The sequence below is a fragment of the Aulonocara sp. 'chitande type north' Nkhata Bay genome, linkage group LG16 (assembly GCF_057382095.1).
Source record: "Aulonocara sp. 'chitande type north' Nkhata Bay isolate Kocher_YH1m ecotype deep benthic linkage group LG16, A_spYH_male_GT1.1, whole genome shotgun sequence".
NCBI classification, from domain to species: Eukaryota; Metazoa; Chordata; class Actinopteri; order Cichliformes; family Cichlidae; genus Aulonocara; species Aulonocara sp. 'chitande type north' Nkhata Bay.
In genome coordinates, this window is record NC_141359.1 from 21,979,971 (window position 1) to 22,005,032 (window position 25,062).

The window sequence follows — 25,062 nt, forward strand, 5'->3', positions numbered from 1 at the left end:
GACATGACTTGCGCCTCTGTACTGGTGGAAACTTAGTTGCTGAATGACTGAAGTGAATTTTGTCATCTCCCGGACGCCGTGTATGTTTTAATCGAGGGTAACACTTTATTCTGTATCTGTAGGTAATGCCGTGGCTGTGTGGTAGCAGTGATCTTCCTTGGTGATACTGGCATCGAGGCTGACAGCAGGGACTTTACCCTCTGCTGCACCTCGCTAGTTTAGAGTTCACCTCGGTTAGCTCTGTTTTCGTAACGTGTTTCACTGAGTTCCTGTTGCCTAACCTGTGCCCTGTGCTGTTGAAATGCTAATAATCTGAGTTTTATAGCAGAAGTAGATAGTGTTACAAAAAAATAAATATTTAATGAGGAAAACGTCACATCCTGGGGAGCTCATTGCACCAGTGTTGCACCATCAGAAACCGTCATCTTTTTTTTTTAACGTTGATTCTCTACACTCACGCTTCTGTCTGTAGTAACAACTTCCGCTTTACTCAGTGTGTTACAGTTGGCCACACCATCATCATCTCTGACATCCCTGACCGTGACAGGAGGTCTAACTGTGCCAGGTAACACAGGTTAGTGAAAAGAGCAGAAGCAGCTGTTAGACTGATTTTAATGGCCTAACAAAGGCTTTTTAAATGTGAGGCTTTTGCTGCTTTTCTTGTCTTGTTTATTTGAAATCCTTTGAGTTTTCACAGTTTTGTATTGAAAGACTGATGAGGATTTGTGACTGCTGATTAACTGATGTTGTTCAAACAGAATGTCCAAATAATTTAGTTTAAAAGAGTTTTAAATGGATGTTTGTATGTTTTCATAGTCTCTTAAAACCATGCACTTGGAAGCTTTAATAGTTTTTAGATCAAATTCCAACTTTCTAATCGATCTCTTATGTAAGGGACACAGACTGTTTCGATCCTGTGCATATGCTTTATCTCACTCTCAGTGGCTCTGTGGTGACAGCTGGTGTCTTTTGTTCACAGCACAGCCATGAAGGGACTTTGGGGCGGAGCGGCTGCGTTAGGGTCGGTGTCCGTGGCGTTTGGCTCGATGCTGTGGTCACAGCAGAAGACTAAACCGGAAAAGGCTGCTACGGGTTCCAACCTTGCTGACACGAACGCTGATTCCCCTTACGAGCTAAAGCTGGTCCAGATCTTGTTCCGGCACGGCGCCCGAACGCCCCTAAAGTCAATACCTGATATTATGGAGGTAAAACTGTCTTCCGTTAAGAGCATGTTTTGTAGAAAATGATGTTTCACACATGAAAAAAACTGCAAATTCTTTTTTTCAACAAAGGCCCAGTGGGTGCCAACGCTTTTGGAGCCACCGCCGCACACCAGCATCGACTATGTAGTGACAGATCTTCAGGGTGGCCCCAGGCCCCCGGCTCCTATAGAAGACAGCTATCGGAAAAACATACTTAGTGTGAGTCATTGTCTTTTTTGTTTTTTTAAATAGGTGTGATGTGGCTGCTGGCTGTCATCTGGCTTAGTTGACTTTGACTCTCACTATGAAAATGATGGAATAAACCTAATAATGCTGCTTTGCTTTTAGTGGTATGACAAAGTTAATGTCTGAACACATTTCTTCTGGGCTTTCCATAGACCTTATGTGTGTAGCACACTTGTTACTCTCCTCAATTCATGTAGTTTTTCTCCATCTAGTGGCTTAAAGGTGCCACTACAGACATCACTGGCCTGAGCTCACTCACTCGCCGCTGAACTGTACGTAGAGCTTCCTATTGACATATCGTGTCCGGTCACAGTGTCCGTGGAGCTGTTACTTTCCTGTGCTGAGAGCTGCTTTGCTAAAGAGGTTTAACTTCACTGGATTTAGCTTAGAAAACTAAATCCCCCAATATGGACTCCGGCCATTCTTGTACCACATCCAGCCCGGATTCCTGCATGTGATCACAGGTGTGTGTCTGCCCGGCCACATCTGTGGGTATATAACCTGATCCTGTTTGTTGTGTTTGGCAGGGTGGCACATTCCCTGGTCAGCTGACCACACTGGGCATGCAGCAGCTGTATGAGTTGGGCAAAAGACTAAGGGGGAGATACATTGAAGAAAGCGATTTCCTTACCTCCACATTTAACCCAGCTGAGGTCTAGTAAGTGGTCCAAATCATAATGAGGAGCAAGGAGAAAAAAAACCCTCATATCTGTGCTCTGACATTTTGATAGATTGGGTTTATGAGTGCAAGTACAAAGGATATGAGTTTAAATGCTTTTACTATTTTAGAACTGGGTGCCTTCCATGACCTATTTTTTTCCTCCTTATTTCTAGCGTGCGCTCCACTAATATTGTGAGGACCATTGAGTCTGCCAAGTGCCTGGTTGCAGGGCTCTTCCAGCAAAAACAAAAAGGTAGAGCGGAGATGTGCAGTATGTTACTTATCCCATTTTTCTGTCTCATCTCATCTGTTTATTTAATTTTTCATTTATTTTGCAATTTCCTGTTCTACTTGCAGCAATTGTGCCTATTTTAACATCGGAGGCCGAATCTGAAATCCTGTATCCTAACTATCACGGATGCAAGATGCTTAAAATCCTTTGCGGGTATGAAGAGAGTGTGTTTTCCTAGCAATAGAGTCCCATCAAGCCTAAACCATCCTACTGGAGCCTTGAAATAATGTGCTGTGGAAACATTATGAGCAGAGTTGAGGCGCCTGTGACAGATTGTCACGGTGTATCTGTGTTTTGTGGCTGACACCGCGTGTGTTCTTTGCAGCCACCGCTGGGCAGAGTCGACCACTCTGCCAGACATCGCGGCAGACCTGCAGAGCATCCAGAGCGAGCTGGGGATTGCTGCTCACCAGAAAGTTGACTTCATCCTCATTAGGGATGACATGGTTGCCAGAGAGGTGACACTGCCACATTGTGATTTATGTGACTTTTTGCCAGCTCTTGCCACAAGCTATCAGAATTACATAGGATTTACTGTAAAGACGTGGCCAGGAAGCCGCAACCTCGCAAGCTGCTCCTTATGTAAGATGAAACTCAGCATCAGAGTTCATTAATCTTTTTGAGATCCAGCCTGATATTAACCCAGATATTAAGATTGACAGCATGTGTCCATGTGTCACAATAGAGGGTGAAATCACATTTAATGAGTAGGAAGCCGCAGTTTTTCTGGAGGGTTCTCACTAGTCAAAGTCAGCGGTGGTGTCGATGTCTATCTGTTGTCATTTAATTCTCACAGACAAATGAAATCAATGCATTTAGCTTCATGCTATTTAAACAGAAATTATACGGAGTTATTTGAAGACTTGCGACTTGTTCCTTTGCATTAACAGACACACGGCCTGCCCTGCCCTCAAGTGCTCGACACCTGGAGGGATAAAGTGGAGCAAAGAGCCGTGGATATGATGTGCCACATCTTCGAGCCCAGCAAGAGGTCAGATTAACCAAAGTCACCAGTCCCAGGGGCTTATCTAAAAGGCCAGATTGAGATTTACCACTTGTGCATTCAGCTTCACAGGCTGCCTTTCTCTTGCTGTCTGTGGCAGAGAGAGCTTGCAGCTGTCTGTGGGACCTCTCTTGCACATGTTGGTGGACAACATCGAGGAGAAACTACAGGGCACCTCATCAGAGCCAAGCAGGTTGGACGCGCATTATTTCACACATAACTGTGGTTGGTCTTCAAATGCTTCACTCTTGAAATGCTCTCTCGAACAGGAAGGTGTTTTTGTACTCCGCACATGACACCACTCTGATTCCTTGTCTCTTGGCTTTGGGGATTTTTGACATGAGATGGCCACCGTATGCCGCTGATCTCACTGTGGAGCTGCACCAGAACCGGAAAACTAATGAGGCCTTTGTTAAAGTGTCATATGTAGGCGAGGTAGGAGCTGAGAATGTGTCGCAGGATGAGCAAAAACAAAAAAAAAATTGCTTTTTTTTTTTCTTTCTATAACCTCAAGTTACTTTTTCTTTCTGCAGGATCAACTCATTGGGGGTTGTAGTGCAGTCTACTGCCCCTTGGAGGAGTTCAAACGGGTCCTCTCCACGTACTCGCTGAGCCCTGAAGACTACCACTCGCACTGCAACAGAACCGTAGGCCCGACCGAACCCTGAACCTTGAGCAAGCCTTCGCATCGGCACACCGCTGACAGCCAGCACGCATCATGCCTTTTTAACATCCTCAGTCCTCTCTCCATCCAGCCGGCATCAGTCATTATCATCTCACTGTCAGAGCACGCTGGAGTACAGCCACTTTTGTAGAGCTTTCGGGTTACACCGCTTGCTTTCAGGAGTCAACATCATCTTGTTACCATGGCAATCGCATTAAAGGTGCTATAAATGACATTTTGAAGCACTGAATGGTGCACTAGAGCACTGGCATCTTAAGACCAAAGCAATCACCCCCCCACCCCCTTTCTCGCTGCAATTCATTTACAAACAGAAAGGTTGTGCACACATGAGCCAACAAAAAGCATCCAGCCCCGACCATCACTCTATGCAAACACAGTAAAAGCCATTAAATGGCTGTGATATGCTGCATGCCCACCCACCATCAGCGGCACTTTTCCCATATTTTTTGTCCTGCATTCAGATTGGATGTGTGTTTTTAAAAATAAAATAAAAAACACAGATTTTGTTTGACATCTTAGATGGACTAACAATTGATGGGGTGCTTTTATTGCGCTTGGTAATGTCATAAACTGTAGTAACATTACCTTGACTTCCCCTGCCTCTTCTGTTTGTGCTCTTTGTGGGGGTGGGGCACCATGTGAATACTCTGAACTGCATTCTGTCTCTTTATAAATGCAGGGAGGACAAACATTTTCAAAGGGAGGGACTCATACACTAACGCACAGTGGCTACAAAAACAAAGACACTCATTTTACAACACGCAGGAGGCTTGCAGCTTCGTCCTCTGCTAAGATCATCATCACTCCACTACATCTGTATGAATAGCTTTTTGCTGCTATATGAAAAACCCGATATATAGAACCTTTAAAATTAAGTTAAACGATTAGTTCAATAACAGCTGAGTGCAAAGTGGAAGAGTGTGATAGATGCTTTATATTTGAATGCAAGTTAAGCTTACTGATTAAGGCTGAAGTTATTTTATACTTTCTAATTGTTAACCCCACAATTAGCTTCGTTTTTAAGAATAAACTGGTAACTCACCTGAACAGGAGTAAGGTTTACATTTGTTTGGGATTCTTTATGGTTGCAAGCATTTGCTGCACTGGGAAAATATGATTTTCTTTGCAGCATTCACATATGCTTTATGTTTTTTGCAACTAGGGGACATCTCAGTCAGTAAAATGTGGTTTGTGTTTTTAATTAACTTAGAAATGAGGCCTTTATGGCACATTGGAATGTATTACATCAGGCTTTAGTCTAGCATTGATATTTATTCATAGGATAAATTTGTTGTTTTTCCTCTTTTTGGGGTGGTGTTTGTTAACATCTCCAACAGCATTCTCAACCTTTCCTTTACACTTTTAAACAACTACTGCAGTTATGCATCACACTGATATATGGACAGGTTTGTATTATGTGGCCTGTGTCTGATTGCTGATTAAATTATTCCATCAAATCAGTTGCGCTCCCAACTGTATTCATCATATACGGTTCGATCATTCTTCAGGGAAGTATAGTTTAATGTACTGGATCAAGTGTTTAGAAAGGTGTGGAGTAGAGACTGTGTTAGAACACTTATTCTGCTACATGTTTTGAATGCAACATTTTGCCTCCTTGTGAGACCACAGTGCAATGCATGCTTGAATCACACGGACCCAAGCGTTGCGCTGTTCCAGAAACACACGTTGTACCTCATCTGTGGGAGGTTCCCATGACCTGCCACTCAAAATGTAAAGATTTATTTTGGTTTGGTGTGACATGAATACAGATTTTAATCAATATGGAGTCTTTTTTTTTCCTTCTCCCCCCTGTAAGCTCACATCTTGCGAGAGGCTCTGAACTATTCCCACAGGCTAAATGAAACTTTTAAAATACAGGTTAGAAAAACCTCAAGGCCTCTTCTGAAGCTAATGGAGAAGCATTTGAACGCATCAACAAGCTTGAATCTATTTTAGAAGTGTGGTGTCCTCTGAAAATAGTCTCACTTAGTACCTCCTGATAAAATGTCAGCATATCAACGCTGCTCCTTAATATGACTTGCACTTCTTGTAGCAGAATGTTGGTAAGCTGGTATGAGTATGTACAAGACAAAGACGCGTAACTAGTCCTTGTAAGTGAAATAGTAAAGACTCCTCTGTGGAAACATACACACGTGTGCACACACACACACTCCATAGACATGTATATAACAAAAGAATATCTTTTATTTGTAGTCCATCACCACAGCCCTGGTAGGCTATTCTGCACCAAAGCCAATGGAGAAACACATGACAAGCTTATACAATAGAGAAAAGAGAAGAAGTCAACTGGATGGTAAGCAGTACGTGTTTACATTTCTGTGTCTCACTCCGGACACCACACCTGCCTTACTAAAAAAAAAAAAAAATTATTTTATCTGTTTAAATTTTTTATACCAGATCTACCTAGCTCTAGTTCTATAATACCTGGCATACCTGCTGCGGCGTACAGCCACTCCTGTCCTATTCTGCTGACCATCGGGAGATTATTGCTGTGGGAATGATCATTACCCAGAGTCAACAAGAGAGTCAAAACAAAACAGGAACACAACAGGAACAAGAAGAACACAGCACATCTGGGTATTAGCAATAGTATTCACGCTGGCGAGCGTAGGAAGTCCTGAAAGTTTTGGAGCACAGAGTCAAATGTCATCTACAACTTGAAATGGACTGGAGATTATCATGGTGCTGCAAAGCTGCCAGGATCATCACACTTAAAATGTGTTTGCTCTCAATGGTAAAAATAGAGAAAGAAGACGCTTTCTGCAGATGGTCCATGTTTGTGCTTTTTTAATAATACTATTATCTTAATGAGGTCATAGTTTGGTTTGTTATACACTGGAGTTACAAAGAAAATTAAAATAGACTAAAATTTGAATAGCCCACCAATGGTAAACAGTACAGTATTTTTAGGGGGACGTTCCTCCCCCAATGAAAGCTTGGTAAGAGGAGTTGAGAGGTCACTGATAGAATGCCTATACATACAGACACATACATACATACCACACAAACGCACATTCGGTCAAGCACGCCAACGCACTCTCACGTATATACTGTACAGATACAGTCAAAACAATGGAGCGAGAGACAAGATGGATTTCCACTAAAGTCTTCACAAAGCACAAATTCTTCTTTCCTTTCTCTTGTTCCATACCACTTTCGCGACAAATTTGTTTTTTTGTTTTGTTTTTTTAATTTCAAAAAAGTAGACATATACTGTAGCATCTCCACGCTGACTTTTAGTTAGGTTTGATTCCTCTTTGATGTCGAAGTCATCTTTACAGTCAGATAATCAAAAAAACCCAAAAACAAACAAACAAAAAAAAAAACAACCCAAAAACCCCCCCACATGAACAGTTTTGCAAAACTGTGTGACCACAACAATCCCATACATTCTGAAGTTCATGAGTCAAAATTAAATGTTCTTGTGGCAAAAAGTACTCCAATGCGGCCCTATCACAGTCTCCGCCGGAATAGTTCACACAGGACATTACCAGGTGACTGGTTATCTCCACTCTGCTCATTTTCTGGGTACGCCATCTCGTTCATATTTTACCTCCTTTACTCGAGTCCATCAGTTTAATGAATACTCTCCAGAGTCCGATATCATTACTCCTTCCTTGTGTATTGTCCAAGAACATTCTAGATACAATGTTTCTGTTGGATTAGAACATTCCAGGGCCCGGACTGAAGCCCATGTCCATGTCACGAGGCCTCATCTGAGCCCCCATCATCATTGTCTGCTGCGGGGGGCCGCCCATGCCCTGCAGTGACATCATCATGTTAGGTGAGCCTCCAGGACCTGGGTGGGCCATTTGTCTCCCCTGGATCATCCCTCCTGGGCCCCCAGGGGACATCATCCGGTGCTGAGGGCCCATCATGCCTTGGCTCATGAATCCCGGTGGCCGCATTGAATTGTGGCCAGGGTTGCCCATTGGCATGTCTTGAGGGCCCATTCCCCCAGGACCAGGTCCCCCTGACATTCCCCCCATCCCCTGCATTGGCATCCCCATCCTTGGTGGGCCGTCGCCCATCATGCTCTGCATGGGAAAGCCAGAAGGGTGTGGCGGTTTCCCCCCGGGGTTGTCTCCTCCACCTCGAGGGTAGTAAGACAGAGTCTGACTGGGCTTCTCTGAAGGGATTATCCTGGACAGGTCAAACTCGGGAATACCAGAAGCTCCCGGCCGCATTACCTCATGAAGGTCTGCGTCACTGAATCCACCTTGCATGTTATTGAACTCTGGCCCACCAGGGGTATTGGGTTTGCACATAACCCCATCAGCCCCTCCCCCATGAGACATATTCCCCATCCGTCCTCCCATAGGTCCTCCCTCTCCCTGGAAACCCATAGGATGGCCAGGGAAGCCTTGGGGACCGGGACCATTGTGCGGAGAGAAAGGGCCTTGCTGGGAAGGTGACTGGGTTAGGGGGTATCCCTGGCCCCGGTGAGGGTAACCCATGCGTCCCTGTGGCATCATTTGAGGGTTGGCCATTCCAGGGTCTTGAGGATTTGGTGGTATCATCATACCATGAGGCATCATGCCTGGGCCCATATTTGGGGCATTGGGAGAGGGCATCTGTGGGGGCATGCCATGTGAGAGAGGCTGGGATCCCATTGGATTCATACCTAGAGGGCTGAGGGCAGGCATAGGTCCAGCATTTCCAGGTCCCATCATACGTGGATTGCCTTGGTGATTCATTGCCATACCTATAAGTCAAAAAGAAATTATTATATACAGAGTATAGCGACTGGTAAAGTAGCTCAAGTTCAGAGAACTGAAATTAAATATTATACAGAAGATATTTCACGTCTTACCATTATTGTTCCCTGACGGCAGGTTAGGGGAGCGAGCTGGCGGTGAGTCATCATCAGAGCTGGCAACAGTCTTTATGGCATCGTGGTAAAGTGGGGTGGAGCTGGGCATTGCAAACTTGGACATGCGTGACATCATGATGGAGAGCGGGTTCTGGGATAGTGTTGGTTCAGGAGGTATGGTGTAAGGGCTACCAGACGGGACATTGCCTGGGAGAGACATGGAGCCAGATGGAGCCCCTGATGAAGGAGGGGCTGAGGGAGGGCCGTTACCACCTAGACGACAACATATGAAGAAACAGAGGACATGACAAAGAAATAATAAAATACAACAGTCGATTTTTTTTGCTTCTTGTGGATTGTTTCACATTAAACTACCACAAGTGACATTCCTTGCAATTTGTGTGCAAATTAAGACTTAGTAAGATAATGTGGCTACTATATTATGTGGCCAGAAGAGGGAGCCACTGGACCATAACCCACCCAACCCCACCCCACAGATGTGTTAATCTGAAAGATCTGATGAACATGGAAGATAGACACATCAGATCCATATCATTTTCAGTTTTTAGGTTGATTCTGTTTCAACAAGTTGAGTCAAATATCTGAAATGTGATCACTGAGACAATAACTGTAACTAAAATTCAACCCAATAATCATTTAAAAAATAAAATCCCAATATTAACTGAATACAACTTCTCTTTTTTCATTGTTTTTATTTAGGAATTTTCTTTTTACAAGAAAAGGGTACAGATAACAACAGAAAAGGAAAAACAATGCATACCTTGCTCCATACTTGGCATCATATTTGGTGAGGTGATACTGAGCGGAGGCTTGCCACCCTGAGGGGGCACTCCAGGACTCTGCATGGGTGGTTTTGGTGAGGAAGCCCATCCTGGAGATGGGTTAGGGAGAGAAGGAGATCTCATATGAACAGGAGAAGCACCTGCTGATCCCATCATGGAGTGAGGAGACTTCATTGGTGCTGAAGTTGGAGGTGCTGGGGGGGCAGCAGGGCCTGTGGAACCGGTGAGCATGCCAGCCAGTTGGGACGGTGTTTGAGGGGACTTAAGATTAGCCGAGGGAGAGCCCATCATGGGGGACTGCACTTGCCTCAGAGGAGGAGACTTAAGTGGATTAACACTGGGAGAGTTCCCACCTCCTGCTTGGACATTCAGATCTGCTGGCTTGCGGCCCCTCTGGCCTTGTGCAGGACCCCCAGCAGAGGGAATATGATTAATACGGCCATTGCCTCCAGTTGGTGTAGATCTGTGCTCTGGACCAAATGCTTGGTCTGCATGTGGACCCCTCATTCCTCCAGCACCCCCAGGGAAGGATCTCCCAGGCCCCATAGGAAAGTCTCCTGGCTGCGTCTGCTCAGGGAATGACCGACCCTGCATGGGCCTGCCTTGTGGACCCATATTTTCCATTGGCCCTCCACCCCCTCTCATTCTCATCATCTCATCAGGGCTCATATTCATGGGGGGATCTCGTAGTTTTGAAGGATGCATATGAGGTCCTGGCCCCGGGCCAGGCCCCATGCCGAACTCAGGTCCCATTTCTCGGCCCCCTATTCCTGGCAGTCTAGAGGAAGGACTCATGGGACCATCACTGGGCATTCTGGGAAACATACCCATGCCATTACCTGGTTCCATTCCACTTCTTTGGTGTCCCATCATCCTCTGCATGTCCATCATCATCCCAGGAGGAAGACCCTTCTCTCCACCCATTCCTTGGTGAAACATTGCCTCTTGGACTGACTGAGGGTTTGGGAAACGCTCACCACGAGCTCCTGGACCAGCAAACATTGGCCCAGGTCCTCCAGGGAAACGCGCTTCTCCTATACGGGGAGGCAACTCATCAGGCCATCCCATTCCAGGCCTCGGGGGGCCCTCCATCTCGGGATTCATCATACCAGAGAAGCCAGGCATCCTCTGCATATGTGGGGGCATACCCCTGGGGCCAGGACCCATGCTCATGCGCTCTGGATAGTGATCCGGTGGCCCACCGGGTCCTCCCCACATTTCTCCTGGGCCCATCTGATAAGGAGGGGGGGGCCCTCGCATCATGCCACGTGGACCATGGGGGTGCATCATCATATCAGGACCAATTGGCCGGTGTTGCATTTCTTGTTTCTTCCTCTTCTCTTCGTAAAATTCCTGCTGTAGCTTCAGCCACGCCACCTGTTCTGGGGTCATCTGCTCTCCATCTCCACATCCACCTGGGCCTCCCATGTGTGGACCCATTTCATCCTGTGGAAATGGGGGCATGTCCCTGGGACCATGGGGTGGGCCAAAAGGTGGACCTTGTGGACGAGGTCCTACTGGTCCACCTGGTGGGCCTAAACTCTGAGACTGCGCTATCATAGCCTGTAAGGGGCCCTGCTCAGACCTCCGGGGTGGCGCATCAGGACCCCCATCATGGGGTCCACCATGAGATTGTTGAGCTCCAGCTGGCGGGGCATCACGGTCATCAGGGAAAAGCATGCGCTGAATATCTCGCAAGGTCTGCAGAGAGCGCTGCCGATGTTCTATCTGTTCTTGTGACAGACCCTCTGTGTTCACCTCCATGTTCAACAGCTCCTGGGTTAGCTGCTGGTGTTGCTGCTGCTGTTGGGGTGTCAGACCTGTTCCACCAGTTCCTCCACCCTGTCCACTTTCACCTGATGTTGGGGGATTGAGGCCAGCCTCTGGTTGGGTTGCAGGGACCTGGTCAACTGGGGCTGTAGTGTTACTGGGGCTGCTGCTGGGAATATTTTTGGATTCCATGCCTGTAGAGGATGAGCCTTCCTGCGGAAGAACACCAGATTGGCTCCCTTGATTTGAAGGCTGTGGTGGGGCTGGCTCTGACGTGCCAGGTAAGGACGGGTTGGATCCAGGCTGGTGGCTCTGATCTTGGGTGTGGGACGGAGGCTGCTGGGGAGGATTGGAGTCGTTTGCTGCATTGTTCTTTAACACAGAGAAAGAGAAACGGGATTGAGATGTAGCAGTGTCAACATAATCATGTTCATATATATATAAAATTTCATATGCCATGTATATATGTTAGTATTTATTTACTATGAAATGAGTATTTACCAAGAGGAGGTGAGCTATGTCCCTGTTGTTGGAGATGTTTGTAATGTGGAAGACAATGATGTTTTCTATACGGCCACTAATAACCTCTTCAGCTGCCCTGAGGACAAGGAGGCAGACGGTTAGATATCAGTCATCAGACACAATAGTGAGTGTGAGTGTGTGAGACAGTGAGCCACATGACTGAGTCTTAGATGCGACCATGAAGGTAATGCCAAGGTCAGCAGACTAAGAAAAGTATTACACATGCACACCTTCTATTGGGCATCCACATATTTGATCTCCAACTCCCAAAAGAGAGTGGTAATCTAAGCAAAGCATGTACTCCCACTGAAAAACACACGTGCTTGTGCAGATACACACAAAATATTTAGGCTATAATTGAAAAAGCTGGGTGAAGGACAGGCGAGGAAGCCAAGTGCCTTAGTCCCACATATACAAACAGCTTTAACAGTCACTGATGACAGAAGCACAAAGATACACTCAATGAAAATATCACTGTTAGCAATTCTATTTTAATCGTGTTGCTGCAGATGTAGGTTTTTATTATGTAAAAGAAAAAATGTTTTACTTTCTATAAACTCATTAATATTTAAAACTTGGCTAGATAAACCAACTGTGAACACCAACAATTAAACAGGAATATTCTATTTCTAAGCCAAAAAATATATGACAAATACGAAGTAATAGAAAAGGTAACTTCTGGCTTCCTTACTTGTTAGCTATCCCTGTGCTGAAGACATAAACAAATTTTGAGCCTTGTTTCTGGCCACTAGCAGGCTCTGTTGTGGAGACTTGGCCTCCCAGTGTATTGTGGGAGGGCGTTGAGGAGCGACTGAGTCCGGCATTGGAGGTAGAATGTGTGACAGTGTCCTGGGGATTCACATCGCTGGAGTTTGAGTCTGCAGGGAGAGAACAGGGTATCACCCACGACTTTAAGCACAGATTTATGGGAAATGTAGTTCTACTGAAAACCGCTGTCAAGTCAAGTTGATTAATGGAGGGAATATTATATATGCTTGAATGCACATGTTAACACACTTACTGAAGAATCCTCTGTTATCTTCGTCACTTTCTCCCCCAGAGTACCAGTCAGCTCCACTGTACGGCGCCCTCCTCTCCGTAACACATATCCTCTTCGCCCTGCTACTATCTGTACACACACACGCACACACAAAGCCATCAGTGGCCTTAGGTTTATCAATGTGACTGGCAATGAGGGACTGCAAAGTACATCTTTCAAGATGTCCAATTTGTATTCTCTTGGCAGAGTGTGTAGTATTAGCAAACAACACAGCAGATGATTTGATAATACTGTACTGGCTATGGTGATTCTTACCTGTTTCCTCACTGGTAGGCGTACCACTCTCTGGTTGTTCGGATGACTCTGCAGAGTTGTTCATGCTCCTTTTGGATTTCACCTTGGAGCTTGGGCCGGAGCTTAGGCTCTGGCCGTTTTTAAGCCCCACTCCACCTGCAACATTTTGAGCCCCTTTGGTCTTGGGGTCACAGGGTGAGGGCTGTGATTGGCTGCCCGTACTCCCTGGTTTGCCCTGATTGGGCATTTTAGAGTCACTCTGGGCGGCAGTGGAGGGAGACACGACAGGAGGTGATCGTACCATGGCCTCCGTCTTAGGTTTAGGGCTGAAAAACAATGAATAGATAAGGATACATTTACGCCATGAACTAAAACAGCTACTTTGCCTTGAAATCTGTGAAAAACATCAGATATTTTGGATACAACAAAAGGCCAGGGGCATTTTAGCAGGCTTATCTAATAATCATTTTCTGGAATCAAGAATGAACCAGGTAAATCACAGATAAATGCGGAGGCACCTTGCCATCCATAGGGTCTTTAATCCCACGACACCTAGTCATAACATGTGCCTTTTTCCCCTCCGATATGGTACCCAAGAGGGGTGGCAGAGAGAAAACCAAAGGAAAATGTGAACTTTGTGTTCTTTTAGTTCTCCCCCCCCCCCAAAAAAAAACAAAAAAAAAAAAAACAACTTGCAACTGCTAAACACAGCATCAGTTTGACAACCAACAGTTGGCATAGATGTCTGTGAACGCAAGATTAAGTTACCGGTATGGGGAATTCAGTGCACACAGATCTCATCTGCAAAGAGACAGGGCACCTACAAATGACTGCTGCTAACCGGCTCTGAGAGCAGTTCAGTTCAGGCAAGCAGGAAACATCCAACTGGCAGAGAACTTCCATACCACACCCTAATATCTTTCTTTCTTCCTCATACACACACACACACACACACACACACACACACACACACACACACACACACACACACACACGTACAAGTAGCATAACATATGCCAACATGTCCAAAAGGTTCAGCCACAGCTCTGCACACTGTACGTATGTAGAGAGACACACAGCCAGCAGAACAAGAAGGCAAAGCCATAAGTTTGGCAGTCCGTGCAGTCATTTCCAGAGGCTCCAGAACCATGAGTCAGCAGGGAAAACTTCCAAGCCCAGTGTACTCCCTGACCCTGGAAGAGCTCTGGATCACGCATCAAAACCTTAAACTAATAATTCACAAAAAATGATTTTACATTAGCATTACACCTGACCAACACCTAATTTCCACACCATACAGGTAAAGCAAATTGTTCAGGTTTGTACCACCTTCTTGACCTTGCCAACATGCAACTCTTATAGATTTATCAGGTATCGTGTAGACATACTTGCTTACAAGCCTCACTTCAAAATACCGCTACAATTAAAGACATCAAGAGAGTAAGTTCAATTCAGTAAAGAGAAATGAAAATACCAGAGTAGTAATAACCTTAAAAAGCATAAGGATAACATGTTAGCTTTATTTTATTTATTGTTTTTATTTTATTTTACTTTTTTGTTTTTTAATTTTAGATGTGCAAGTGAGATGACTTTATAAACGGCCGAGCCTTCCTCTTTAAGAAGAAAGCCCTGTAGGTAACGTGTGTGCCTCAGGGTCCTTGCAGGGACTGAGTGACTCCGTCTGTCGAGTGTGTAGGAAAAAGTAACATTACAATCATTAAGCCACAGCCACTGGTGAAGCGCAAGCAGACAGAGGTAATTAAGTTAAAGTAATCAGCCAAAAGAGTCTAGATAGGGCCTAGTTTCTGTGTTAACAGCTATCCAAACGCATTTTCTGCCTGCTGCTACAGAAAAGTAAATGATGTCCATGCAAAAAGATTACTTAAGAGTAATTTCTAACTATGGCTAGCTTTTCTAGCCAAACTAGAGAAGAGACACCATTTTAAACTAGGTCTTCCTACCAGGTTTAGGAGCTGGAATAGAAAAAGAAATAACTGTCCTGTCTCCCTGTGCTCCCGTTTTTCTCTTCACTTTGCCTTCATTCCCTCAAATAGTCGTGGCAGACAGTTGTGCCTCGTGTAGCCTGGTTCTACCAAAGGTTTCTTCCTGTTCAAAAGGAGTTTTTCTTTCCCACTGTCACAACATGCTTGCTCATACCGGATCATCTAATCGTTGGAGTTTTCTGAGTACTGTAGGGTCTTTAAATAAACCAGAAGTGAACTGAAATTGAACTGAACTCTGTGCCCACATGCATCAATTAGGAAAAGAGCTGCCCCATTCTTGATGGCTATAAGGGTTTAAACGACATGCTGATTGTAAGCAGCGTAAACAGATCTGACAGCAGGAATATGTTTATTTCTTACATTCAAATACTAGAACAACAGCTCTCTAGAAAGTACAGTACATATGAGCAAAAAGGCCGCCTTAATGTGGCCTCGGTCTTGCTGATTTTTAAAGTTAATATTTCTTATTTCAACTAAATCTAAGCTGGAAAAACAGGCAGAGCTTTTCAATTTGCCCCTTGTTCTTAACTGTTGTTAATGACCTTGGCTTTTTTTCTTCTTCTTTTTTTCCAATTACGTAAAAAAAAAAAAAAGAATTGCCGTGGACAGATGTTTCCTCAGTAAAGTTTGATTACATGTTATTGAAGCTAAATAACAAGCTTAAGTGGTTTAGTCATCATTAATAGTCCACCAAACTGTCTAGGAAGGTTGTCTTAACAAAAAAAAAGGAGAAAAAAAAAGGGTAGTAGTTTTTCAAACAACCCTTTAAAAAGTTTTATTTCCATGTACTTCCAAAGATTTTCATGCAGTTAAAAATGCTTTGCTGTCCATCATAAACAGTCTGGATTAAACATTATTTTAATCCATAGCTTTAATATATAGCCAGTATAACCTAGATTTCAGTTACACCCACAAAATAGCTGATCATTATTAGAAAGGAAGTATCGCAGGGCAATATCCACAGGTTGTCACATTGTATGAATCCACTCACCTTTGTGTGTTGGTGGACGGGGAGTTCTTTAGCCTATTGGAGTTCATTGATGGAGCTCCCAAGACTACAGAACAGGGTGGAGTGATGAGCTGGTGAGGACTGCCTGTGTGTGTGAGCGGCGCTTTTGCACGCACGTTCCTGGAGCCAGGAACAGGATTCCCAATGTTCGACAGGTTTCCCCGACCGTCCTTGGCCTCTTCTCTCTCCTTCTTTCCTCGTTCCCTCTTGCTGAAATGTGTCGCTGCTGTACCTGCCGCCGCTGGCCTCTCCTCTTGGACCTCCAACATTCTCTCTACGTCCTTGTCTGTGTGGGTGTGCGTGTATGTGTGTAAGTGTATGTGTGTGTGTGGGAAAAGTGTGGAAAAAAATAACAATAGTCCAGAAGGCTTCTCTTGTTCTTGTTCAGTGTGTATTTATGAAATTCCCCCAAGGGGGCTTTCAACGGCCCTTGGGCACACTGTTGAGAGAAAAGAAGGAGAAAAAGGACTGTTAACAAAACTGGAAAAGGTAGACGCCGTCTCAAGAGAGTTCAAAGTGACACTCTACCCAAAGTCTTCTTATTATCAATCTTTGTTATTTCCCCCCCTCTTTTAAAGTTGCTTTGGGCAAAACAGGGCTTAATAAAGTAATTCTGACATTATTCAGTAAGAAAATCGTAGGTCAAATTCATTACCTGACGACTTACACAGACTTCAGTCATTGTTAATTGTAACCTCAGCATGTTTGTTTTTCCCCCAGTGTCTGAAATGTCTGCTTATAGTGCTTTTTTTTTTTCGCCCTCAACACACTCAGTGCTTCACACACAGACTTTATATGGGCAGGCCGCCCAGGTATGTTAAGACCCGCCCAAATACATTTAGAGACTGGCTTTAGCTTTATTCCATATCCATCTGAGAGAATGATGCCATCCGCAACGAATGGACAATACCCTTTGCTTTCATTTTTAAAATTCAGACACTGCTGACCCGCTTGCCAGCAGATCAACAGCCTGGTCTCTACTATGACAGCTTTCAACATCATTCAGCTGCTTTCCAAGATTATTGCATCCTGCAAATGGACACATTACATGCGCCGTCTTATACTTAATTTATGGTAGAGACGTTGTGTCTGTTTGCATAGGTATTTGTCTGCAGAGAGGCTCTCCATAGGCAACCAACTCCAACGTCAAAAGTCCTCAAAAAAAAAAACAACAACAACAAAAGCACATAGCTCGACGTGGATGAGTGTATGCATAACCTGAACCCTGACGGCTTGAAGAGTGGGCCACAAACAGGAGCAGCATGAGAAGCTGCAGTGGACGCTTTTCTTTATTTTGAACACTTGGTTTCACTTAAGCAATTTGCAAGTTATAAACCTGCTTTTGTCCACAAGTGATGGACCAACAATAGCACAAGCAAGTAAAAGTAGCCTACAGATCAGTTGTTTGTGGCGTCGCCCCCTAGTGACAGTAAACAGCTACAACATGTATACAGCCATCCACAAAGCTGTCTGTCTGCAATACCACCGCAGAAGCGCCTTGGAGCCCTTAGACTGCAGCTGGTAATGATAATCTTCTTCAACTCTACAGATCTGCTGTGTCCTCAAGGTCTACCGACTGGGGGAGAACCGGTTCATGCATCTGTATCGAGTGCTTCAGAGCAGACAAAGTCTACCACATCCAGCTGCAGTCCAAAACGGTGAAGGATAAGAGACTCATTACAGAGACGGCGGATTATAATGCTCCGGTAATAATCACCAAGTACTTCACAATTGTATTTGCAGGAAAAAGTTACAAAATAAATAATCTAATAATTTGTTTAAGAAATTGTGCATACACTGTCTTTGGAAGCTCATGGGTGTTCCTACAAACACCCCTCACAAATACAGTCTAAATCTGTAGTGAACTCTGGAAGTACGTACATAATTTCAATCCTCATTGTTCAACATGTGTTAGTTAAAACAACTGACCAATTTAAACAGCTGACAGAACAAAGACTATAAAAAAACAGCAGACACAAAACATCAGTCTTCCCCTCCACTAACTCTATAGTTTGATTCAATTTATACATCATCAATATGCAAGATCAATCATCTCAAGGTGCTTGATAATATAAATGCTCCACTATAAGCTGATATGGAGTCTGGTTCAATAGTAACTGATAAAAACTAAGTCACAGCCCAAACGCTGCCACCACTGCTTAGTTTGTCCACCAGAGAGCACCAATATTTATCTGGAAAAAAGAAATCTGTTGATTTACATATAATGATTTTACAATTTAAAAAAAAAGGTTAGGTTAGTCATTGATACTTTCTTTATCTTTGGCACATGTGGTAGAGCTGTCGAGCTGGTACTGTGACTCACACCAATCACTGTCTTTTGTGTGTGTTGGTGAGTGAGAGCGAGAACTGCACGAGAATCCTGTTCAAGAGAGCAGCCCAGTCAGTGAGATTACATTGTCATCCTGAAAATATTTAGGAGCTCTTCCAAAACACTCAGCATTGTAACTGGCTCCAGAGTCCCCCTGGGGAGAGGGAGGTGGAATGGTGTTTGGGGGTTGTGTCGCCCCCTTTTCTACTTGTATGGGGGGATGGTGGCAGCACTGGGAAGCAGACAAATACACCGACTCCTGCTACAGCAGCAACACTCATCTCTCACTGGTCACAGAAGAAGAAGTGATTTACAGCAGTCAGGAGCACAGATTACTGCACACAGGCAGACGCTGGCTTCTCAACAGAAACAGAGGCGGCTTGTAGAACCAAATTAAACTGACTAGATTAACCTTTAAATGTAAAAAAAAATACTGTAGTGGAGACACTTCAGAGAAATGCTAGGCTCATTATTAAAAATGTAACGAAAGGCAACTTCTTTTACGCATTTTATATTGAAGCACGTGTAATTCTGCAGCTGTGATATACAGCATAAATCAGAAACAAGAGCTTCTGTTAACGCGACAGTCCCCATATAAAAGTTCAGTTAAACTTTGTGTCTGAATAATTACACACTACCAGCTGAACAGGCACGCAGAAAACAGGTTCTGCTGTTAACGTCTTGTTTCTATAATTGGAGCTTGTGCTAGAGCGGAGTCTAACGATGACACTATATCAGATGCTATCGGCTACTGTGTACCGGCCACAAAAACATGCTCAGGGTTCCCCTTCACTTTAACAATGTAAACTGAATTTAACGTCTGTCTCCAAGAGAAATCTAATTGGATGAACCTTCCTGCTCCTAAAAAATTTAAATGTACACTACAAAACCTAATGAGATATTAATAAAGGCTACTCCTAAAGTGGCATCTGATTGTGATTGTTGGTGTTTTTAAACAGGTAAAATGTTTAGGACACCAGTAACAACTAGGACTTTTAGAGGGTGTACCATTTCATTTGTACATTAAAAAGAGCAATGAACGTCAGAAAAAAAAAAAGCTGACTGACATTTAAAAACACCATTTACTTTGCACAAACTGGGCATGATTGCCAGCTAGGGAAATTTAGGCTCCTCTATTCCCTCTTCACAAGGTGCTGAGGGATGTATACTAAACTCTTTTCAACCATCACAAGCACTTTGCTTAAAGCTCAGTGAACCCTTTAGGAGAAGGTGTCCAGCGCAAGTTAAAAATGTTCGGACCTGGTGGGATCAGGCAGTAGTTGGCCTTGACTGACTCCTTCACTATGGAGCAATACAAAAGGAGGAGAGCCTTGAGAGAAGAGCAAGAAAAAATAAAATAAAATAAAATCACTTAAAATATATATATTTCGTTTGCATTAGTAGATATAGTTTATAATATATCAAAGAACCAGTCTTCTACTTCATTCAACTCCAACTTGCATGTAAAGCCTGGAGGGGCTTCATCTAAATCTAGACCCCAATAACAAGCATATGCGTGTGATGCAAGTCTGTGCGCGTACATGGAAGCAAACAGCAGGAACTGTCAATCATCTGTTCTTTCCAATCGCACGCTAACAAGACACTAATTGGAAAGCTTGCTGACATGATTGTCATAAGGAATACACGGACACACACACACACACACATCAGGTGTGTACGTTCCAGCATGTCTCACACACACACATTTAAACAAGAAAGCATCATAGAGGTAATCACAGAGAATTCACTTCCTCCACCTCCAGTAAAGATGCTGAACTGTCTATCACGGCAAACACGAGGAGATGCAGTTCATGCAAGTTAATGGGAAAACAGCATAATGACGCTCCAAAAATGAGCTTTTTGCCTGTGATATAAATATGAAGGGGGCAGAAAATAGTTCAATTCAATTAGATTTGGGCTTTCCGATGCGGGTGGCACTGGAGGACTATTTTATTTTCATGCTTATGTAACAGTCATTGTATGCTGCCTGCTTAGAGAGTAGACCCTTCCAATCTACGTCACCCAAATTCCTCTGAAGGGGAGTGGGAGGCTTTATAGCAATGCAGTATCTACTGGTATACTCCGCTGGTAAGGTGTGGGATCAGCGAGAAGAAAAGAACTATGTTGCTGTCAACATAGTCCACTGGCTGAAAATTTTAAACACAACAAAGATTTATTTAAAAAAAAGAAAAAAAACAACACACACACACACACACACACACACACGCCATCCCTCTTCCCTCATCTCAGCCCTGCTGGTGGCTGTAAAAGGGCCTGCTGATGTTTCAGCCTTATTTATGCAAATCCCATTTTGCAGTTCAGTCACAATGGAGTATTGCTCCCTCTTTCTCACTCTAGCTTCCCTACCCACTCTCCGTCTGTTCACCCTCCATCTCAAGAATTGCTTTTGCCCATTATTTGTTTAGGGGAAATATCAAAAAGCATTATTTCCACCTCTTCTCACAGTTTTCTGTAAGAATATACAAAACACATGGCCATCAGCAACCAACTGTACAATCTGAAAAAGCAGCAGCCAACTCAGAGCAGGAAAAATAAAACAAAATTTAAAAAAACAACGCTCTACATCTCATCACAATAGCTTATACACACACACTTCAATTTAGTGAAATGGTCACATGAATAAAAGCTTATATGCAACAAAATGATTTTTTTTTTTTAATCTGACAGAGTGGTGAAATAAGGATGTGCCTTATGCCAAAATATGCCCTTTTCTAATGAAAACACATTTTAAACCTTCCAAATGTTCAAATGATGTTTGATTTCTTCCCTTTGGAGTTAAATATGTAGTGAAAATCTGGATAACTTTGGTAAATGGTAAATGGCTTGTATTTGTATAGCGCTTTACTTAGTCCCTATGGACCCCAAAGCGTTTTACACTACATTCAGTCATTCACCCATTCACACACTGGTGATGGCAAGCTACATTATAGCCACAGCTGCCCTGGGGCGCACTGACAGAAGCGAGGCTGCCGGACACTGGCACCACTGGGCCATCTGACCACCACCAGTAGGCAACGGGTGAAGTGTCTTGCCCAAGGACACAACGACCAAGACTGTCAGAGCTGGGGCTCGAACCGACAACCTTCCGATTACAAGACGAGCTGGCAACTCTTGAGCCACGATCGCCCCTTTGTCAAAGTAAGCCACAGGTGGTGATTACAGGATAGCAGCACTGAATTTCTGTACTTTTACAAAATCTCTCTGAGTCAGTCCTTTAACTTTGTCAGTGTACTGTGTGTGTATAATGGGAACAAAGCATAACACAGTGGTGTCTGTGTCAGATACTGCTACTGTGTGTTTATCAACATGGGCTTGAAATGTTAGACTGGACTATAAAATTTATGATGGCTGCTCTCACTGACTATATTACTTTTTGCTTTAGTTATTTTTTTTATGGTTTTCCAATCTACATGCGCTGTACTATACCTTAAATTGCATCTTAGCTTCTTGAAGGACAGGTAAATCTTCTATATCTGTTTGCTCTATTTGTGATATGAATTGAGTTTAATAATAATAATAATGTGTAAGTGTTAGTCCCCATAGGGAAATAGTTCCTCTGCATTTAACCCATTCACCCAGTGAAGCAGTGGGCAGCCACCAATGCAGCGCCCAGGGAGCAGTGTGTAGGGACGGTACCTTGCTCAGGGTAGCCGTTCAGTGGAGTTGAACCCCCGACCTTCCGATCATGGGGTCACCACTCTACCTACTGAGCTATTCCTGCCCCTACATACTGCCACTACATACTCTAAGCATGAGTATGTAGTGAGTAGTAAGACAGCAGGGCCACAAAGTAAGAATAGTGGCTGTAATGTCACTTAAACAGAAATACTGAGTTACAGCAAGCAAAACTTGCCAATCTGTTGAACTCAAGGACAATGAGTTTTATTATTTATACATTAAACTTGTCATTTGCAATTCTACTTCATTATGAAGCTGCCACCGCTAAAATACTAGCATTTTAGTTTATGTAAAGTTTAATGCAAATCTAAAATGATGACGATGATGTTGATATGCAGCTTTAGCTCAGGTAATAAACAGCACAACCTGCACAAACATTACAGCTACTTTCTGTCTTGAAGAAGTGAGACAAAAAAAAAAACAGTAAGAAAAAAAATGAAAGTAAGATAAAGATATCTGTTGGACATTAACAATACCACAGTGTAGGAAACACCTGCATGCTCACCTGTTCAGGTGACTTCCTGAAAGGACTCTGCCAGCATGCCACACCCTGCGTTGTGCTCATTATTTACACTTAGCGAACACAGAATGCAAAGAATCCTGAATGTCACTAAAGATAGAGCTGTGACGCCACTAGACTAACATTTGACATTATGCATGCACTGTGAGAGGCTCAAGGACGCACGCACAAGTATGACCAGGCTTCCTTTCAACTGAAATCAAGTTGTTACAAGAAACTTAAAGTCTTCTGTATTTTCCAAATTGTTGACTGCTCCCAGAGTCCAATATTTACACACCTCCATCTTTCTCCTTTTTTCCTCAGCTCCCTCCATTACTTCCAATATTAGCTTTCCTACTGGTCCTGCATAACAGCTTTCCCAATTCAAACCATCCACAACACATTCTCCTCTGGTCTGCAGACCAGGCCCACCATCCCCTGGGAGGCGACATGTGTGTAATGTCACACTGTGTCATATCATATCGTGGTGACAGAAGCCTCACCGTATCCATCACAGTGATGGAAGTGGCAACGAAAACAGGAGGATGGGAAAGGGGTGTGATACGGTAGTCATTACACAAGCCATTGTCTTCACAGAGAGTGCGGGTGGGTGTCTGTCTCCCAGTCGAGTGCAAGTAGGCAAACACACACACACGCTGACTCACTAGTGGCACATCTGCTGGCGTAGCCTGGGAATGGTGCCATGTGTAGTGGCCAGCTCCAGCAGCAGGACTGGCACTCAGCACTCTGGCCTGCTCTGATCTCCGTCTCACACACTTCACCCCGCACTTCCATCTCTTTCCATCTGCCCTCTGTCTCTGCATCCCTGGCTAAGTGACTGTACCTTGCTCACACAAAACAAACACACACACACCTTTGTGCTCAATACGAGACAAAGACAACGGGATAACTGGCAAGAACGTGCCTGTACTTCTATGACAAGAAGTGCAAATTAAGGGGGTTGCTAGTATCAAAACCTGACAGTAAGATTTTTAAAAGGTATCAAGGTAAAAAGAATCCGACAATATTTCTCACTTATAAAATACAGCACATCTTGGACTTTATAGATGAAACATCAAAGACTGCACAACTTTTGGATCCCAGATAAGACTTGGAACAATAAATCACACTGAAAACATTTATACAAGAATAAAACTGGTTGTAAAACCCTTCGATGTCCATTTGGATCAAACCAATCAGGTCAAACTGTAGCTGAGATTTCTACTGAAGTATACTGTTAGCAGGAGAAAGCAGAAAGACGACCAGAGCTGGAAGTGAGCTTGTGAACATCGATGCCTGTGGGTCCAGTTCTTAACCATTATACCTAGAAGCTGGTCACCCTTCTATTAATTCTACTTCATGACTAGCACATCTTAGCATAGTAAGCCATACTAACTCATGACATACCATAATATGAGAGACCTTATTCTGGACCTAAGGAGTTTAATTCTGGGTTGGATGTCTGAATGATTACGTTCACCAATCTGTCCATTTTTTAAGAAGGTCGTAGCCTTGCAGTCAACCCATGCAGTCACAAGGACGACATGCAAACTCCACAATTAAAATGTACATGTATCCCAGTAGATTTGCTTTCAGCTGTGACATCAAAATACATTGTGTTACACTGCAGAGTACAAAGTGATTGAGGCAAAAGAAAACTCCAGCAAAGAAAAGAGGGAAGAAAAAAAATGTAACTGCCTCTCTTTAAGTCTGCTTGTTAGCTGATGGTGCATCATCCTGCCAATTAACTGCTGGTGGTCTCTCTTTGGGTCTGTTCAGGTCAACTGCATTTCAGATCTAGTCCAATTATCTTAAGGTCCATTTAAGACTGCGTATGAATTTTTTCAGATCCCCTCTGGATCCCTTTAGGATCAAAATTTTAAACCCATGAAGACCTCCAGTAGAACTGCTAATTAATGCAAGAGCACTCCTGGAATCAGCAGTCACTGCAGCAAATATGAGCAGTAAACAGTAAGACACATACGCATTTTTCCTCTCTAAATAATGATTTCTCTCATTTCTATCTCAGATATGAATTAACACAGGAACAGCACTCAGTTAGGACAAACTCTGCTGCCCTCTGTGCAGACCCCTTCTTTCCTCCCTTCCCCTGCTCTCTGGTCCGTGACTCCCCTTCCTTCATCCGCACAGTCGCTCCCACACTCGGGCCACATTCCAACCTTGCTCATGCTGGGAGGACGTCTCCCTGTG

The 25,062-nt window shown here is 43.8% G+C and overlaps 2 protein-coding genes across 9 annotated transcripts in view; one reads left to right on the top strand and one right to left on the bottom strand.

Moving 5' to 3' along the window:
* acp6 (acid phosphatase 6, lysophosphatidic) lies at positions 1 to 5,878 on the top strand. Of its 7 annotated transcripts, none has more exons than XM_086267676.1 (12): positions 1 to 80; positions 505 to 574; positions 980 to 1,205; positions 1,293 to 1,421; positions 1,976 to 2,106; positions 2,283 to 2,362; positions 2,467 to 2,554; positions 2,727 to 2,859; positions 3,292 to 3,392; positions 3,469 to 3,597; positions 3,674 to 3,839; positions 3,938 to 5,877. In XM_086267676.1, exons 3-12 carry the CDS (start codon positions 987 to 989, stop codon positions 4,070 to 4,072), a joined length of 1,311 nt encoding a protein of 436 aa, XP_086123802.1. In that variant the 5' UTR covers positions 1 to 80; positions 505 to 574; positions 980 to 986; the 3' UTR covers positions 4,073 to 5,877. The 7 variants fall into 7 exon arrangements, with proteins under 7 accessions (XP_086123802.1, XP_086123803.1, XP_086123806.1 ...); XM_086267677.1 differs by having other exon boundaries at positions 9 to 97; XM_086267680.1 differs by having other exon boundaries at positions 13 to 97; positions 505 to 565.
* Positions 5,879 to 6,276: 398 nt separating this feature from the next.
* bcl9 (BCL9 transcription coactivator) overlaps positions 6,277 to 25,062 on the bottom strand; it is a 28,577-nt gene continuing 9,791 nt past the window's right edge. For both annotated transcript variants that reach the window (XM_086267672.1, XM_086267673.1), the window contains exons 3-10: positions 16,307 to 16,763; positions 13,334 to 13,638; positions 13,040 to 13,147; positions 12,710 to 12,896; positions 11,998 to 12,094; positions 9,705 to 11,868; positions 8,924 to 9,196; positions 6,277 to 8,815 (exon numbers count right to left, since the gene is read on the bottom strand). In XM_086267672.1, the coding sequence (XP_086123798.1) occupies positions 7,773 to 8,815; positions 8,924 to 9,196; positions 9,705 to 11,868; positions 11,998 to 12,094; positions 12,710 to 12,896; positions 13,040 to 13,147; positions 13,334 to 13,638; positions 16,307 to 16,593 (4,464 nt within the window). In that variant the 5' untranslated portion in view covers positions 16,594 to 16,763 and the 3' untranslated portion in view covers positions 6,277 to 7,772. The remainder of the gene's footprint in view (positions 8,816 to 8,923; positions 9,197 to 9,704; positions 11,869 to 11,997; positions 12,095 to 12,709; positions 12,897 to 13,039; positions 13,148 to 13,333; positions 13,639 to 16,306; positions 16,764 to 25,062) is intronic.

Bases quoted from the DNA above. Each gene is read 5' to 3' on its own strand.
- acp6 (XM_086267674.1), top strand. From the start codon at position 44: ATGACTGAAGTGAATTTTGTCATCTCCCGGACGCCGT. The intron at 81-504 runs GTATGTTTTAAT...AGTGTGTTACAG, and splicing joins TGTCATCTCCCGGACGCCGT to TTGGCCACACCATCATCATC. The intron at 2,107-2,282 runs GTAAGTGGTCCA...CCTTATTTCTAG, and splicing joins TTTAACCCAGCTGAGGTCTA to CGTGCGCTCCACTAATATTG.